Source organism: Lepidochelys kempii, chromosome 11 (genome assembly GCF_965140285.1).
Source record: "Lepidochelys kempii isolate rLepKem1 chromosome 11, rLepKem1.hap1, whole genome shotgun sequence".
In the NCBI taxonomy this organism is placed as follows: Eukaryota; Metazoa; Chordata; order Testudines; family Cheloniidae; genus Lepidochelys; species Lepidochelys kempii.
In genome coordinates this window covers 15764482-15781100 of record NC_136390.1, presented here as the reverse complement: position 1 = coordinate 15781100, position 16619 = coordinate 15764482, and the positions used below count along the sequence as shown (strand labels likewise).

General features: G+C 38.9%; 1 protein-coding gene across 2 annotated transcripts in view; it reads left to right on the top strand.

Annotated features, from left to right (window-relative positions):
• The window catches only part of DPP10 (dipeptidyl peptidase like 10), a 451471-nt gene that overhangs the window by 378089 nt on the left and 56763 nt on the right, over positions 1–16619 (top strand). For both annotated transcript variants that reach the window (XM_073305257.2, XM_073305256.2), the window contains exons 8-9: positions 10590–10710; positions 14423–14577. In XM_073305257.2, coding sequence (XP_073161358.1) covers positions 10590–10710; positions 14423–14577 — 276 coding nt within the window. The remainder of the gene's footprint in view (positions 1–10589; positions 10711–14422; positions 14578–16619) is intronic.

Below are 16619 nucleotides of genomic sequence, written 5' to 3'. Positions count from 1 at the left end.
TATTTCAAGGAATCCCTGTTGCGGTTACAGGGACAAACCATCCCAATGAGTCGAAAGAATAGTAAATATGGCAGGCGACCAGCTTGGCTCAATGGTGAAATCCTAGCGGATCTTAAACATAAAAAAGAAGCTTACAAGAAGTGGAAGGTTGGACATATGACCAGGGAAGAGTATAAAAATATTGCTCGGACATGTAGGAATGTTATCAGGAGGGCCAAATCGCACCTGGAGCTGCAGCTAGCCAGAGATGTCAAGAGTAACAAGAAGGGTTTCTTCAGGTATGTTGGCAACAAGAAGAAAGCCAAGGAATGTGTGGGCCCCTTACTGAATGAGGGAGGCAACCTAGTGACAGAGGATGTGGAAAAAGCTAATGTACGCAATGCTTTTTTTGCCTCTGTTTTCACTAACAAGGTCAGCTCCCAGACTGCTGCGCTGGGCATCACAAAATGGGGAAGAGATGGCCAGCCCTCTGTGGAGATAGAGGCGGTTAGGGACTATTTAGAAAAGCTGGACGTGCACAAGTCCATGGGGCCGGACGAGTTGCATCCGAGAGTGCTGAAGGAATTGGCGGCTGTAATTGCAGAGCCATTGGCCATTATCTTTGAAAACTCGTGGCGAACCGGGGAAGTCCTGGATGACTGGAAAAAGGCTAATGTAGTGCCAATCTTTAAAAAAGGGAAGAAGGAGGATCCTGGGAACTACAGGCCAGTCAGCCTCACTTCAGTCCCTGGAAAAATCATGGAGTAGGTCCTCAAAGAATCAATCCTGAAGCACTTGCAGGAGAGGAAAGTGATCAGGAACAGCCAGCATGGATTCACCAAGGGAAGGTCATGCCTGACTAATCTAATCGCCTTTTATGATGAGATTACTGGTTCTGTGGATGAAGGGAAAGCAGTGGATGTATTGTTTCTTGACTTTAGCAAAGCTTTTGACACGGTCTCCCACAGTATTCTTGTCAGCAAGTTAAGGAAGTATGGGCTGGATGAATGCACTACAAGGTGGGTAGAAAGCTGGCTAGATTGTCGGGCTCAACGAGTAGTGATCAATGGCTCCATATCTAGTTGGCAGCCGGTATCAAGTGGAGTACCCCAAGGGTTGGTCCTGGGGCCAGTTTTGTTCAATATCTTCATAAATGATCTGGAGGATGGTGTGGATTGCACTCTCAGAAAATTTGCGGATGATACTAAACTGGGAGGAGTGGTAGATACGCTGGAGGGGAGGGATAGGATACAGAAAGACCTAGACAAATTGGAGGATTGGGCCAAAAGAAATCTGATGAGGTTCAATAAGGATAAGTGCAGGGTCCTGCACTTAGGACGGAAGAACCCAATGCACAGCTACAGACTAGGGACCGAATGGCTAGGCAGCAGTTCTGCGGAAAAGGACCTAGGGGTGACAGTGGACGAGAAGCTGGATATGAGTTAGCAGTGTGCCCTTGTTGCCAAGAAGGCCAATGGCATTTTGGGATGTATAAGTAGGGGCATAGCGAGCAGATCGTGGGACGTGATCATTCCCCTCTATTCAACATTGGTGAGGCCTCATCTGGAGTACTGTGTCCAGTTTTGGGCCCCACACTTCAAGAAGGATGTGGATAAATTGGAGAGAGTCCAGCGAAGGGCAACAAAAATGATTAGGGGACTGGAACACATGAGTTATGAGGAGAGGCTGAGGGAGCTGGGATTGTTTAGCCTGCAGAAGAGAAGAATGAGGGGGGATTTGATAGCTGCTTTCAACTACCTGAGAGGTGGTTCCAGAGAGGATGGCTCTAGACTGTTCTCAATGGTAGCAGATGACAGAACGAGGAGTAATGGTCTCAAGTTGCAGTGGGGGAGGTTTAGATTGGATATTAGGAAAAACTTTTTCACTAAGAGGGTGGTGAAACACTGGAATGCGTTACCTAGGGAGGTGGTAGAATCTCCTTCCTTAAAGGTTTTTAAGGTCAGGCTTGACAAAGCCCTGGCTGGGATGATTTAACTGGGAATTGGTTCTGCTTGGAGCAGGGGGTTGGACTAGATGACCTTCTGGGGTCCCTTCCAACCCTGATATTCTATGATTCTATGACTGGGTGCTGCCCACAGGAATTAGTCCTTGAAGAATATTTCATAATTTGATATTGTGAAACATTTTACAAACCATAAACAAGTATCTCGAAAGAAGTTAATTTAGTTGAGGGATCAATGGAGATTTTTTAGGAGCTGACTGAGATGCAGCAGAAGGGGTGGGAAAGGATTATTGTCACATATAAAACATTAAAGTTAACAGAATCTTCAATTCTTCGCACTAAATTGAAGTGAATTTCATTATTATCAGAATTAAATTTCTTGTTAATCCAAATTATCCTAAAAAGATATGTTTAATTAAAGGCAAAGATTTAATTAAACACATGCTAGATTTTGTTGGCTTGTTAAATTTGAAAATGAATAGGTTTGTCAAATAACACGCTAAGGAAATAATAGGTCATGCAATGTTGAGGTTAGGGTTTGATATTTACACACTTTGAAGTTTTATTCACTAAGTGGTCTATGCCCCAAATACTAAAGGGTATGGTGAGAAGCAGTTAAAAAATAGTAATGCAATTTTCAAGTGAGATAGCGTAGCCTGGTTCCACCTTATGCCTTTTTCAATTTATTTTCTTATCATCATGCCTAAAAGCTGGGAAAGCATTTTAGGCACAAAGCCATTGATGAATTTATGAGAATCTCTCTGACATAGTTTTAGCAATTTCTCTTCTAATAATTTTAGAAGATGGAGTCAGCAAATTTTAGTGTTCAGTATATCCCTGTAAAACCATAATATTAATAACTGGATATGAGTTTGTATTAAGAAAAACCTGCAACATTCACTTAGTGTAGTGTACGTCAGCAATACCCACAGACCCTTCTGGAGATAGAACTCCAAGGGAAGATGTTAAAATACACATCATCACCCTTTTGAGTAAGTAAGAGTGTGCACTGAGGCCGTGCTCCTGTAAACAGTTACACATGTGCTTAATTTTGCTACTTTGAAAATCCTGACTATTCACATTAGTAAAATTAAGAATGTGTGTGTTTTCAGGATTCGTGTCCCAGATATGTGGTTTGTATTTATTTAATTTATATTACTATAGAATTTAGGGGTGTGAGCATGGGTAAAGTTAGCATAATAATTGTACTGTAATCACATCTCAGTTTGCAGTGTAGTCTATTCATAGTCTACTCCAGTATTGCCAACTCTCATAAATTTAACATGAGTCTTGTGATATTTCATGTTTTCCTTCAAGCCCCACCTCTTGGAGGCATGTGATTAAATGAGAATCTGAGTTCTTAATTAAAAAAATTGGGCCGTACCTAACACGAGGGGGTCCTGGGCCATGAGGGAGGCTCCTAGATGCTACAGTAATACCAATAACAAATTCATAATTCATAAATGCATAAATAATAAAATAAGTTTACAGACATCAGTTTTGCAGAATAAAGCTTGAAAATGTGGCATGAGTGCAATATAGAGTAGAACTGGTCAGGGATTTTGCAACAAAACATTTTTTTATCAGAAGATGCTGATTGATCACGACTGAAATGTTTTTGTGGAAAAGGATTGGTTTTGACAAATTTTTTGAGTCAAAAACATTTTGGAAAAAAATAAAAATTGTTGAAATGTGTGTTTCAACATTTCAGAACAAAACATTCTGGGCTTCAAGTTGTAAATAACTTTTCATTTCAAAATGTCACTTAATTATAATATTTTTTAAAAAAGAAAAAGTGGTCAAAATCTAAACAAAATCTATTGATGTTATTAAAATGAAACATTTTGATTGAGCCAAACCAAATTTATTTTCAGATTTTCAGTTTGCACAGGGGATGTTTGAGATATCACCATTTTGTCATGATTCAGAACAGGAGAATTTTTTGAAATCTCAAAAACTTTGTGGGACAGGAAAAACCATTTCCTGCACTGTTCCAATGCACAGCTCAAAATCCAAAGAGCAAATAAAAAAGAAAACAAAATTTCTTGGTTTTTAAGTCAATCTCATGCTTTTCTGGGGTGTGGCTCTTGATTTTTGAATGCTTGGAATTTGCAATATTGGTACCCACGTCTAGTCTTTGCTGGGGTATTCATGCCATGCAAAATAATTCCCAATTCTATGGCTCTCCAAATGGCAATTCACACTTGCATAATTATACATTATCAGGAAGCAGATTAATATGTTCCTTCCATTGCAGTCAGAACTCAGTTTCACTTTGAAATTCTAAGGAAGTAGATTCCATTTGATTGCATTCCTGCTTTCAGTTTTTGGAGCTATTTGAAAGGAGCACATTGCCAAATTAGCTGATGATCAGTGTCAGCTGGTTGCAAGATGCATGAGAGGTGGTTTTATCCATTGTTGCTGTGTATTAAGATGCTTACTTTATAATATTTATGCAGCTCATCAATGTCCAAAAATAATATGCATTAAATTTATTTTCCAGCCTTCAATTGTCCTAGGAAAGTACATTACTGTTCTTACTATAATCACAACTGTGGGCTAGCCTGTGGCCTGGTTTAGGTGGCTGAACAAAAGAGAATATAGCACCAACTTACTCAATTGTGCCAGCTACTAGGATCACAAGCGGGCATGCAGGGCATGTCAGGAGAATTATGTTGCACTAGGCAGGGACTTTAGACCTGGCACAATGTATTTCCCCCACAGAGTAGCAAAAAAACAGGAGGCAGATCCTGACTTCTAGAATCATGGGCTGCTCCTGGGGCACCGTACCAATGCACTGACCCTTGTTCAGGGCTTGTCGCAAAGCCATGGTTAAGTCCAATGTTAGCAATTTTCATGTTAAGCATACTACCAATTGATTTTAGTGCTAATGTTGTTGTAATTATGTGCTATCTGCTTTGCTATACTAATAGATATGAACATTTTCATTCTAAGGCCTTGTTTTCAAGGAGTGGAATGTGGTCAATTGATCTATAAAAATAAATGCTCTCAGATGAACCACAATGTGAAAAGTCTTAAACCCAATGACTCTGGGGTTTTGGTCCTTTACATATTTGTAAGAAATCTGCATGGAGTAATTTCTTTGACTTCAAACACTTTTTATGGGCTCCTGTAACTCAAAAATGACACCAGATGAATTATAACAAGTGCTCAAAGTTACAGGCTGGGGCTGAATGACTGAACTTAATGGTGATTTATACTAAGGTATTTCTACAACATGAGGCATGAACACATTATTCTTTTGGGACTAAATCCTGCACAACAGTGCACAGACCTGGCAGTGGAGGGGATGATTTAGAGCAGCATGTTTAGTCTAGGTGGTTGATTTAGTTCTGCAAGGTCCTGCGTTTAAATCTTGTTTAGTTTATTAATATCTGTATTGCACTCGGTGTCATGGGTAACACAGTTTCATCATTTTTAGCTAATAAAATCATCTCTAGCACTTGGACTCTAGCAGTGAACAAGTGGGTAGAGGGTGGGCACAGGTCCCCAGCAGCTCCACTCCTCATGTGCAATGGGGAGAAAGAATTTCCTGTGGGGCAGGATAGGCACAGATTTCACAGCGGTTGGAGTCTGAGATCAGGAGTAGTGAAGAGGAAAGGGGAATTTGTGATGAGAGATTACACTAGGATGTTTGTGGGAATGTTTGAAGGATGAAAAGCTGGCTGTTTGGGTTGTCAGGGAAGATGGGATAGGGGCACTTTATTAAATAATTAATACTGAGTAAGAATGAGTAACCATGTGATCAGTGGAACCAACAACTAGATGTTCCTTGTGAGATATTTTCTTATATGCAGAGTGTCAAATTCAATTAGCAACACATTCTAAATAGTAGTAACAAGATTAAAGACCCTTTTCATGGTTCAGTTATAAAAGTAGTTCCTAATCCTGCATGGTGACTGACAATACAGTATTTAAATGAAAGCTTTTCACTACAGCACCCAGACATTAAAGATGTTTTCACAGTTTGAGACAGAAACAACCTACAAGGTAAGAAAAAAAGAAATACAAGTAATATTTTGTCCTTGTTATTGTTCTACAATAATGGACAAGATTGAGCTAGTTATTCAAAGAAACCTAAATGAAATAAGATCATATTTCCAGTTGTTCTTTTAGCCAGTTAAAAACATTTCTTTATACATTGGAGGCAATGCTAGATATTGGAGCCACACCCATTTACACCACCTGAGGATCTGTCTTGGCATAAATAAATGCTTTTAACTGGCTAAAAGAAAAACCATTTGGCAAAATGATCTTATTTCAACTAGGCTTCCTTAAACAATTAAGTAGGCCACCTTGCCTAGTGTTACTTATATACATTTCTTTTTCCCAGCAAAAACAAACTTAAGTCCTCACTTTTTTTTTTTTTTTTTTTTTTAGGAGATATACATTGACTACAGTGCCTGTCATTGCCTTCTTCAGAAAGTTGGCATCATTAAAATTCTTACTCCATTATCTTCTCCAAGCTTAAAGTTGGGTCTTATTTTTCAGGTTCAGAGAGATTCTGAACTGCATCCAATTTCAGTTCTTCAATATAAACGTAATTACTGGTCAATACTTTTGGATAATTTAGATATCTGCTGAAACCATAAAATATTTCATCAATTATTTTTACTTCAAGTTTGAATTCACATAGGGTTTTAAATTTCTGACCGGAAAGTAACTTTGTCCCAAGTCACCCTTTGTTCCTGATAATAGCTAAAACATTCTTCAGTGCTCATGGTATGAAACTCTTCAGCTTTATTGCTTCATAAAGTAGAAATCCTGATACAGATATTATTAAATATCAATAAAGTCTGTTGTTTAAAGATGCTTAGGGAAATCTGTTTCAACTCATAATTGGGAGGGGGAGAGGAAAGCAATGATAAGGTCAAGAATACTTAACCTTAGATTGGTATTATTCCCACAAGCAGACATATGATAAATACCTGGGCCTTTTAGATTATCTGTGGAAATGCATTTACTGCAATTAAGCAACCCACTGTTGTAGCATGAGTGCATATAGAAGAGATGTTTGCACCAAAACTTATATTGTGTATTGTTTATCTATTGCTATATTATCTGCATTTTCCTGCCTGCAAAGCTATTATGGTACGTACATGTTCTTATGAATTTTTGTTGTTATTATTTATTATTATTGTGTGCTTGGCAAATGCAAACATGGCTATGGCACTTTAAAGATAAACAAGACAATAAGCCGTAAGGAATTTACAATTAGGACAATTCATGAATGTTGACATCAGGTGAGAGGGAGGGATGAGGGATAACAGAAAAATTAAAGGACTGGGAAAATCGGCTTGGTAGAAGCATTATTACAGGATTTCACATCAGCTGTGATTCCACATTTTCCTTTCCTTTTTGTTGTAACTTTTTGTTTGTTTTTTTGCTGGTGTGTGTTTTTTATAACATCGGGTGGGAAAGAGGGAGCAGATAGTGCTAATAGAGAGATCAGGGATAGCACATTCCAAAAGAACTGTGTTTCAAAGAAGAATATGATAGCAGAGGGGAAGATCCCTGTCTAACAGGAGAAAGGAGGTAGTGTTCTATTCTGTTCTACAGAAGTTCTTAAATCATGCTCATCACCATAGTATGTGAGTGCCTTTCAGTAGCATGTTAAGTAATGTGACTAACATCTGTCATATGTTTGTTCTATCATACTCTTCTCAGGTGGAGAAGCATATGTAGTAGAGTGTCTCAGTTTGTTTGTTTTTTAAATAAATATATGCATTGCTATTTATGTAAGAGAAGCCAAGGTCAAAGAAATGTGTCTTTCCCTTGGAGGGGAAGGTGATGAGGGTTGTGATAGTCCTTAGTTCTCAGGGAGTTCATTCCACAGACTTGGACCAGCCCCTGAAAAAGTTCTGTCTCCCACACAGACAAACTTTTTCCTTATTGTAGAGAGTTCCATTGTGCCAGAGAAACAGAGTTGTCAATTATGTTCTTCATCTCAGAGCTTTAGGCAAATTTTTAGATATCTGGGCCCAGGCTGGGGAGCACTTTGAAGTAAAGGACTGAGATCTATCATCCAAATTGATTCAAAATTTTATGGGAAGCTAGTGTAGAGAGTGGAGGACAGGTTTGATGCCTTGCTCGGAGAAGTGCTGGACTGTTCTGCATCAGCTGAAGTACATAGGATTGTGTGATTGTTTCCATTATAAACCCTCATCTTTTCAACCAGGTTCAATGCCCCTCCTGTTTTTTCTCTCTTGGTCTTTCCTTTCTCTCTCCCCTCTTCCTTGCACCTCTTAGTGCTCTAACATTCTGAACTTCAAACTTAGACTCTGAGTACATAAAAAGTGGGGAGACACTTCTGCCTCTTCCCAGGTGTCCACCTACTGGCTCCTTCCTCTAATTCTTAGAAATACCAGAATAGACCAGGAGCCTGGACTGTAAAAAATATCACTTTGGTTTACCATTAGCAACAGCAATGGAGTGAGAATGAATGAGGTGAAAACAGCCTCAAAACTCACTGTTATCAGAGCAAAGTGACAGACTCACTTCTGTCCTGTAGCTTTCCCTGAATGTCACTACAAGAAAAGAAATAAGATACAAGAGGAAGGATGTCGATAGAGAGAAGGGGCTGGCCATTTTAATAGGCTTCAAAAAGGTGGGCCAGTCTCTCCAGGTGTCAGAGTAACAGCCGTGTTAGTCTGTATTCGCAAAAAGAAAAGGAGTACTTGTGGCACCTTAGAGACTAACCAATTTATTTGAGCATAAGCTTTCGTGAGCTACAGCTCACTTCATCGGATGCATACTGTGGAAACTGCAGAAGACATTATATACGCAGAGACCATGAAACAATACCTCCTCCCACCCCACTGTCCTGCTGGTAATAGCTTATCTAAAGTGATCACTCTCCTTACAATGTGTATGACAACCAAGTTGGGCCATTTCCAGCACAAATCCAGGTTTTCTCACCCTCCGCCCCCCTCTCCCCCCCCACACACAAACTCACTCTCCTGCTGGTAATAGCTTATCCAAAGTGACCACTCTCCTTACAATGTGTATGAAAATCAAGGTGGGCCATTTCCAGCACAAATCCAGGTTTTCAAATGGCCCACCTTGATTATCATGCACATTGTAGGGAGAGTGGTCACTTTGGATGAGCTATTACCAGCAGGAGAGTGAGTTTGTGTGTGTATGGGGGTGGGGGGGTGAGAAAACCTGGATTTGTGCTGGAAATGGCCCACCTTGATTTTCATACACATTGTAAGGAGAGTGGTCACTTTGGATAAGCTATTACCAGCAGGAGAGTGAGTTTGTGTGTGTGTGTTTGGGGGGGGGGGTGAGAAAACCTGGATTTGTACTGGAAATGGCCCAACTTGGTTGTCATACACATTGTAAGGAGAGTGATCACTTTAGATAAGCTATTACCAGCAGGAGAGTGGGGTGGGAGGAGGTATTGTTTCATGGTCTCTGTGTATATAATGTCTTCTGCAGTTTCCACAGTATGCATCCGATGAAGTGAGCTGTAGCTCACGAAAGCTTACGTTCAAATAAATTGGTTAGTCTCTAAGGTGCCACAAGTACTCCTTTTCTCTCTCCAGGTGGTTCATGGCCCCTGCCAGCCAATGATAGCTTTCTGATCTCCTCAGAAGAATCTCAGCTCTAAGAAAAAGTTCTGGGGTTGGCTGGGAGGAACCAAGGGAAGATACTATAAAAGGACAGATGCAGGCCTCTTCCTGCTTCTCCTCCCTTGATTGTGTTAAATCCAGGACATGTTAGAGTGCTCTATATTTTAGCATTGAGGGAGGAGAAAACGACGGACTGCTTAAGGCGATTGTAGCCTTCTCCCCTTTCATTGCTGCTGGGACAAATTGTTGGCAGAAGATATCTTATTTGAAGTTCAAGTTGCAGCCACTTGCCAAAAGATTCTGATTGCTGTCTGTGTCCTCAGTGGTTCCTTGCCATTGAAGGGTGAGGGGTAAAAATAATGGAGAGAAGAAGAAAAGAGGGGAAGAAAAATGAGTAAAGAGAAATTCTTCCCAAACATCTACAGAGAAAAAAATAAGGAAACCAAACTTGACAATAGGAGGGTCATTATTATGATATGCTTTGTGTAAGATGTTCAGATACCAGTGAGGTGCATGGTTTAAGAACACAGAGAGAATCAAACAGTACTCAGTTCCTTGGTCTCATTCTTATTTCACTTAATTCCCAGATGTAATGTTACACCAGTGATGTATATCTGTAATTTATATTTGTAATCTATATCTATTGAGCTAAATCTATTTTCGTAGATGGAAATAAAGATATTTGTGCTGGATAAAAATGGGACTAACAAAATATTTCATAATCTATTTAATTGTAATAATTTTTGACTTTTTAAACTCTTTACAACCTGGGTGGTTCTGGTGATTGTGAGAAAATTTGCTAAAGAGAGTAGAAATATTTGAGTTGGCATCATAGTTAAAAAGAAAACATTCTTGTGGCTCTGAATCCTAAAAGTTTTTTAGAAATTGATAATACCAGAAAATCTAGAGAGATCTTCAATGAAAATTATGATGAAGTATTCTTTATACTGTTCTGAAACTGTGGAAATTGTATTTCTATCACTGGCATGAAAACATTCATTTATGTCTACCAACATGTTATTTCCCCCCTTTTTCAATTTTATCTAATCTAGATTTATATTTTTGAAAATAACATCTACTATCAACCTGATGTAAAGAGTAGCTCATTGCGACTGACATCCTCAGGAAAAGAAGGAATCATATTTAATGGAATTGCAGACTGGCTCTATGAAGGTAAGGTGGATAAATATAGCTGTTTATTAATACAGGGAAGAGATTCTTGTACAAAACCTACAGGAGAAAACTATTCATTCCATGACAATGGTGTCTGAAGCTATTTTGCTTTTTCTTATTTTCTTGCAAAATTGCCTTCAGATCTTTGCATTAGCTCATATTTTCTATTGACTCACAACTTGGTTTGCATATAGTTATATTTTCTAGAGTGGGGGAGGGTCCCCAAAGTGCAGGGTAAAGAGCAATGAAAAAGCTTCGCAGCCGGAGCCCCACAAGACCGAGTCGGCTGGCATGGTCCAGACAGTTGTGTAGTTGCTGTGCAGACATACCCTTAGGCTTCTTTGAAAACCCGAGATCAAATGGACTCTCTGAAATAAGAATGGTAATTTACATTGTATAGAGGTTTAAATGTCTGTATTCAAAAGATTACCTACCTCAGGTTTTAACAGATTCCATTAATGTTTTGTAAGTATTTTACTAGGTCAGTGAAGTTCAAAACCAGAGAGAAGAGCATCTTTAGCGTGGAAGATCATTTTAAATGCACTTCAGACACTGCAAATCTAATATGATTGCATATAAATTGGTATATTTAAGCATATAAAGTTAATTAAATCTGACCGAGCAGATCACCTTTTTGCTAAAACAAAGTATTGCTTGGGTCACATTCATGATTATTCAATACTTTGCTAGGCAACTTTGGGCCAAATTCTGCTAACCTTAAGGTGAATTGCACATACTTATAAGATGATAGCCTGTGTGATATGCTCTGAATTGGGGGCAGTGTGGAGTTGCACTGTGCCAAAGATAATTCTGAATGCCTTCTGGAGATCTCCAAATTCACACTGCTCCCCTTTATGGAGTGCAGTATATTCCTTCCCACCCTCCACCCCAGGCAGCTGACCAGCTCTGCTGTTCAGCACTTAGGCAGACAAAGTTATGGTTCTGCCAATTCTCCAGGCTTTTCTGGGCAGCATGCATCCCTGGGGAGTAATTAGAGGTCAGCCTGACATTTATTTAGGTCATCTGGAAGGGAGAGGGAGCCTCCACCTGATGACTAGGTAAAGTCTAGCATAAGAGAAGCCCTGGTGAAGTCAATTGGACTATATTAAATATTGGTAAAGGTTACTCAAATATACTTACTTGTGGGTAGTGTAGTAGTGAGCGAAACCGTTCACAAGATTAAGAGATAGCATTGTGGGATGAGTGAAACTGGGGAAAAGAAAGAGTCAGGTTTCAGGAGGGACTGGGGTGAAGTTGCTGACAAACTTTGGAGCTCTGGCATGTAACACTGGCCAAGATCTCTTTCCTATGACTGTGCCTGCCTGCCACATCACTTATGGCTAAGGAAACACTCAATATAAACAAGGATTACAAAAGCTGGTCCTTAGTTAATAGAGAATGAACGAGGAGATTCTAATGCTATTGTAGATCCTTATGGCAAAGCTGCACCTATTGTTAAGACCCGATACTGTGAGAGAAATAAATACGTTAAAATTACCTGAATACAATATAAGTATATTGACTGCAAAGGGCCTCGGTATTTGTAGTATTCGTATACAGTAACTAAAGGGTAACAAGACCAATTTCTGTCATTTATGCCATGCCAATGCGGCATTTTTCAATTTCAACTTGATTGTGCATATCAGAAATTTATCTGTTATAAAAAAGGTGGGTGTGCATTTTTAGAAACTAAAATTTTTATTAAAGATAAATAGAATTGTTGACAGAACAAATTACTTTCTCTTACATAAGCATTAAAAGACTGGGTCAGAAATATAAATGATAAGAAAGAGAAGTAACTAGTTGAAAATGCACATATTAATGTTACATTTGCCACTGATATTCTACCTGAGCTTTACACGTGTGTATGTAAAATAGTGCGTGCACATACACTTGCCCATGCGTTGAATGTGCATTGTAAAATTCCAGCACCTGTGTGCTCAGAGGTGTTAGAATTTCCATTCACAAAACTCACTGGAACATATGCTCATATGATGGTTTGCACCAGTCAATATATGTGTGTATCCACATGTGCAATTTTTAACGCAAGTGGATATGTAGGGGTTGGAAATCAGGTCCATTAACCTCTCCAAAAAACATGGATTTTCAGCAAGGCCACAACTTTTCCTCTGTTTTAATATGAAGGAAGCAGGACACACTGATGCGGAGGTCCTGTATTTCCAGTTTACTGTTTCAATTGCTCCTGGTTAATCCCTGTCAGGACAGGCACTGGAAGCCACTTTGTGAGGGGCTCCCCCACCACAGAGGGGGCTCTGTGAATGAGGTAATATCCAGCAAAGGTTATACAGCCTTGTGGGGGGCTCGGAGGGGTAGCCTGGGACTGTGAGGTCTGCGTGGCCTCTCTCAAGTGATTTCACCCATTCTCAGGCTGTCCGATCTGTGCCCCATAGCTCTGATGCAGGTCCTGCTCCTAGAGAACGGTCTCCATGGATTCCGAGGAATAGGCTACAGTGGAATGGAAGAAGCTGTTTCCCTCCCCCCACCCACACTCACCATCTCTTTAACACTTGTGAGAGGGTGCACATGGGGGTCTTTCCAGGCACAAATCCCAGCATATTGTGGCATGCTGACTCTTTTCTTCTTTCCTAGGTAACTTGTTAATTTAAGCGGTACTCTGCCAGCTGTAGATATATATGAAATATTGTGTGGTAGCATCAGGCATATAGCTGATTGAATACCTCACAATTATATTAATGGACATTCAGATGAATTCCAAATAGCCACTCATTTTGACCATATGTGTGTGGCTTTTTCATTTGCAATTCATAAATACTCACATTTCTGGGCTTTGGTTTACAGAAGTATTTGGGAGTGTCTGTTCTTTGTGTGAATATCCTTATTTAAATACAAACAGCGGTGTTTTAGAACAAACCAAAATGTTTGCCATATGAATGTTCATAGTCAGGGAGCAGAAAGAATATTCTGTAACTCAGGCAATCAATCACACATGAACAGCAATTAGTGAATATTCTGAATGGACAGCTTGTGAATACTCCAAATTTTGGTTTTCATACACACAGCTGAAATTTCTGTACAACACACTGTTCACTGAAAAAGTACAAATCGTAAATTAGCTAGTTAAAAAAAATCAAAGTCTGATCACAGACTAAAAGTAAAAGAGTTAAATTAGTCAGATCTAGTGCTGGGCAGGAACTGGATTTTTCATTTGGCTGGGAATTCAGTAATTTTAAAAAAGAAAGAAAGAAATCCATTCCAAAACAGAATAAAACAAAACAAAAATCAAAATTTCATGCAAAATGAGGTTCAATAAAACTGAAGGTTTTCCTCAAATTAAAGAATAAAATATAAATAACTGGATAGAATGATATTACTGCTAAAAGTGCCTTTAAATTCTATTGTGCAAATCATTTACAAAAAGAATTAAACATAAAAAATGGATAGAATGATAGTAGGGCTAAATATAAGGCAATAATAATCATCCCACTTATGCAGGTAATTCCACTGATATCATTGGGAATACTCATCTGAGTAAAAACTCATAATTTAGCCTATAATGGTCCTTAATATTCAGGCAATTCAGTCCAGGATAATTTTCAATATTTCTTTATAATTACAACAGCTGCATTGCAACAAAGCATAGAAACAATATAAAATGCAAATGAATGAGTTGGTAATCTGAATCACACAATAGTTACTTCTATGAATTTCCAAGAATATGCATCTGTTTCAGAGGAGCTTCTTCACTCTCATGTTGCCCACTGGTGGTCCCTGGATGGAGAAAGGTTGGCATTCCTGATGATAAATGACACTTTGGTACCAAACATGGTTATTCCTCGGTTTACTGGAGGTCTGTATCCCAAAGGAAAGCACTATCCGTATCCTAAGGTAAGTAAAGTCTAAGTGCAATCTACAGCCCTTTTGCACACTTCAGTGAACCGACTGATAGCATTCTGCAGTACTGAAGGGCTGTTTCTACACAGTAAAAGAAGCTGCTTGTGTTGATGTGGCAGTAAAAGGAATAGCATTCAGGGTTATGCTATTTCAAATAGAGTTATAAAGCTTTTTGCTAGACAGAAATCATTAGGTCAGGATGAGACGTACAGTCTGTTTCATGCTAATATATGATTGGTGTATGCTCCAGCTTTTGAATGAAGAATGAAATGATCAGAAGGAGTCAAGAAAAAATGCTGCCAGAATTGCCTTTGAACAGCACAGAGTAGTAGTATATAGATGGATGAAGCATAAGAGGTTTCTGATAATACAGAGTATCCTAGTATCTGACTGCTACTTTTCATCAAACCATGGAATTATAAACAGGAATGAGAGGCCTTGGTTGGATAAAATAAGCATTGATATGAACTTTCCCCAAGTCTTTAAACTTAACAGAACCAAACCTTTCAGTGAGGTTCAAAAACTTGGATAAGGAGCGCCTGTCTTTTGTGATGAGGAGAGATCTGCAGGTCTAAACATGAGACTCTCTGATACCAGAATTAGAATCCTCCTATTTTCCTATTTGCTCCCCATAAACCCTCCCCCAAGGTTCCCCTGCTCAAAGTCTCCATATTCACTTACCTTTGTTATACTATAAAGTTCCTAAACCTTGGCAGCCTCTTTGCTGGGTTCTGGCTACCACACTACTTTAGCTGTATCTCAGATGTATTACTTAAGTTCAATATACAGGCAAGCTGAAGAAGAAAATACTAGGATGTTATATATAGAAAAGACATCATAGTCCTGATTCCCCTCACCTATAAGCACGCTTTATGACTATGTAACCCCATTGACTTCAGTGAAGTTATACCAGATTTATATCCATAAGCAGAGAAATCAGGCTTTTATAAGTAGCTGTGGCAGGGTCTATGGCCCATTTCAGGGACAATTTGCAGCTTACAGTCAAAAAAGCCTGGGCACAATCAAGAAGCACCCTATCTCACGCTGGGGGCGAGGCTATATATAAACAGGAAAAGGAAGCCCAGGAGGAGAGATAAGGAACTGGAAGCCATGCTGGTTGTTATGGGCTGCAGGCTCACTCACACTTCAAGACACTAGCTTGACCTAGGCCTTAGTGACTTTGTTTTCTGACTATGAGTTTAGTTTCACTCAGGTAAAAGCCTTAGAAATTTGGTTAAGCTGCTGCTTCCCCAGTCTGATGTCTAAGGGAATGGAGAAAGCCTATCTGCCTCCTAGAAAAATAAGAAAACCAAGGGCATTAATTTGGAAGCCTTCTTAAAGGGGATGATTTTCTTTGTTAGTTTGGTTTTGGTCTCTCCTTGTTGGATTTTATGCAGTAAAATGCAAATATGTAGAATGGGAGCTGGCTTCTTTGAAGGACGTACAGTGATTGCTGAGACACCAAAACAGCATAATGTGCAGTAGGTAGGTATTTTCATTAAAAATGTTAAACGTTCAAAAAGTAAAGAAAGTAGCAATAGTTCAGTGTATAGATTAAAGATTTGGGTATGATTTTCAAAAATATTTAAGTTTCATTTTCATAAATGACTTGGGCATGCAGAAGTCAAAGTCCCATTGATTTTCCTAAGTCACTTAAGTAGTCTTGAAAATTTTAACCTTGCTTCTTCTCCAATTGAAATCAATTGGAGTTGACCCATTATCTTTAAAGGAGGAAAGATCAGACCTTAAAAATACCTATGATTTTCTTAAGAAACAGCATTCTAGAATGGCAATTATGATTATTATTTAGTACGATAGAACCTAGGAGCACCAGTCATGCAATTCTGCCAGCTTTGATGTCTAAAAACAATTAATCAACCAAAAAAAATATACAAGGAACTCTTTTTTTTTAAAAAATTAGCACTACAAAGAAGTGAAAAATCTCAAAGCATTAGCAATTAAGCACAAAAGAGATGCACAATATTATTTCAGTAATCTCATTAATGAAAAACATTATCTTCATTTAATTTGTCTAT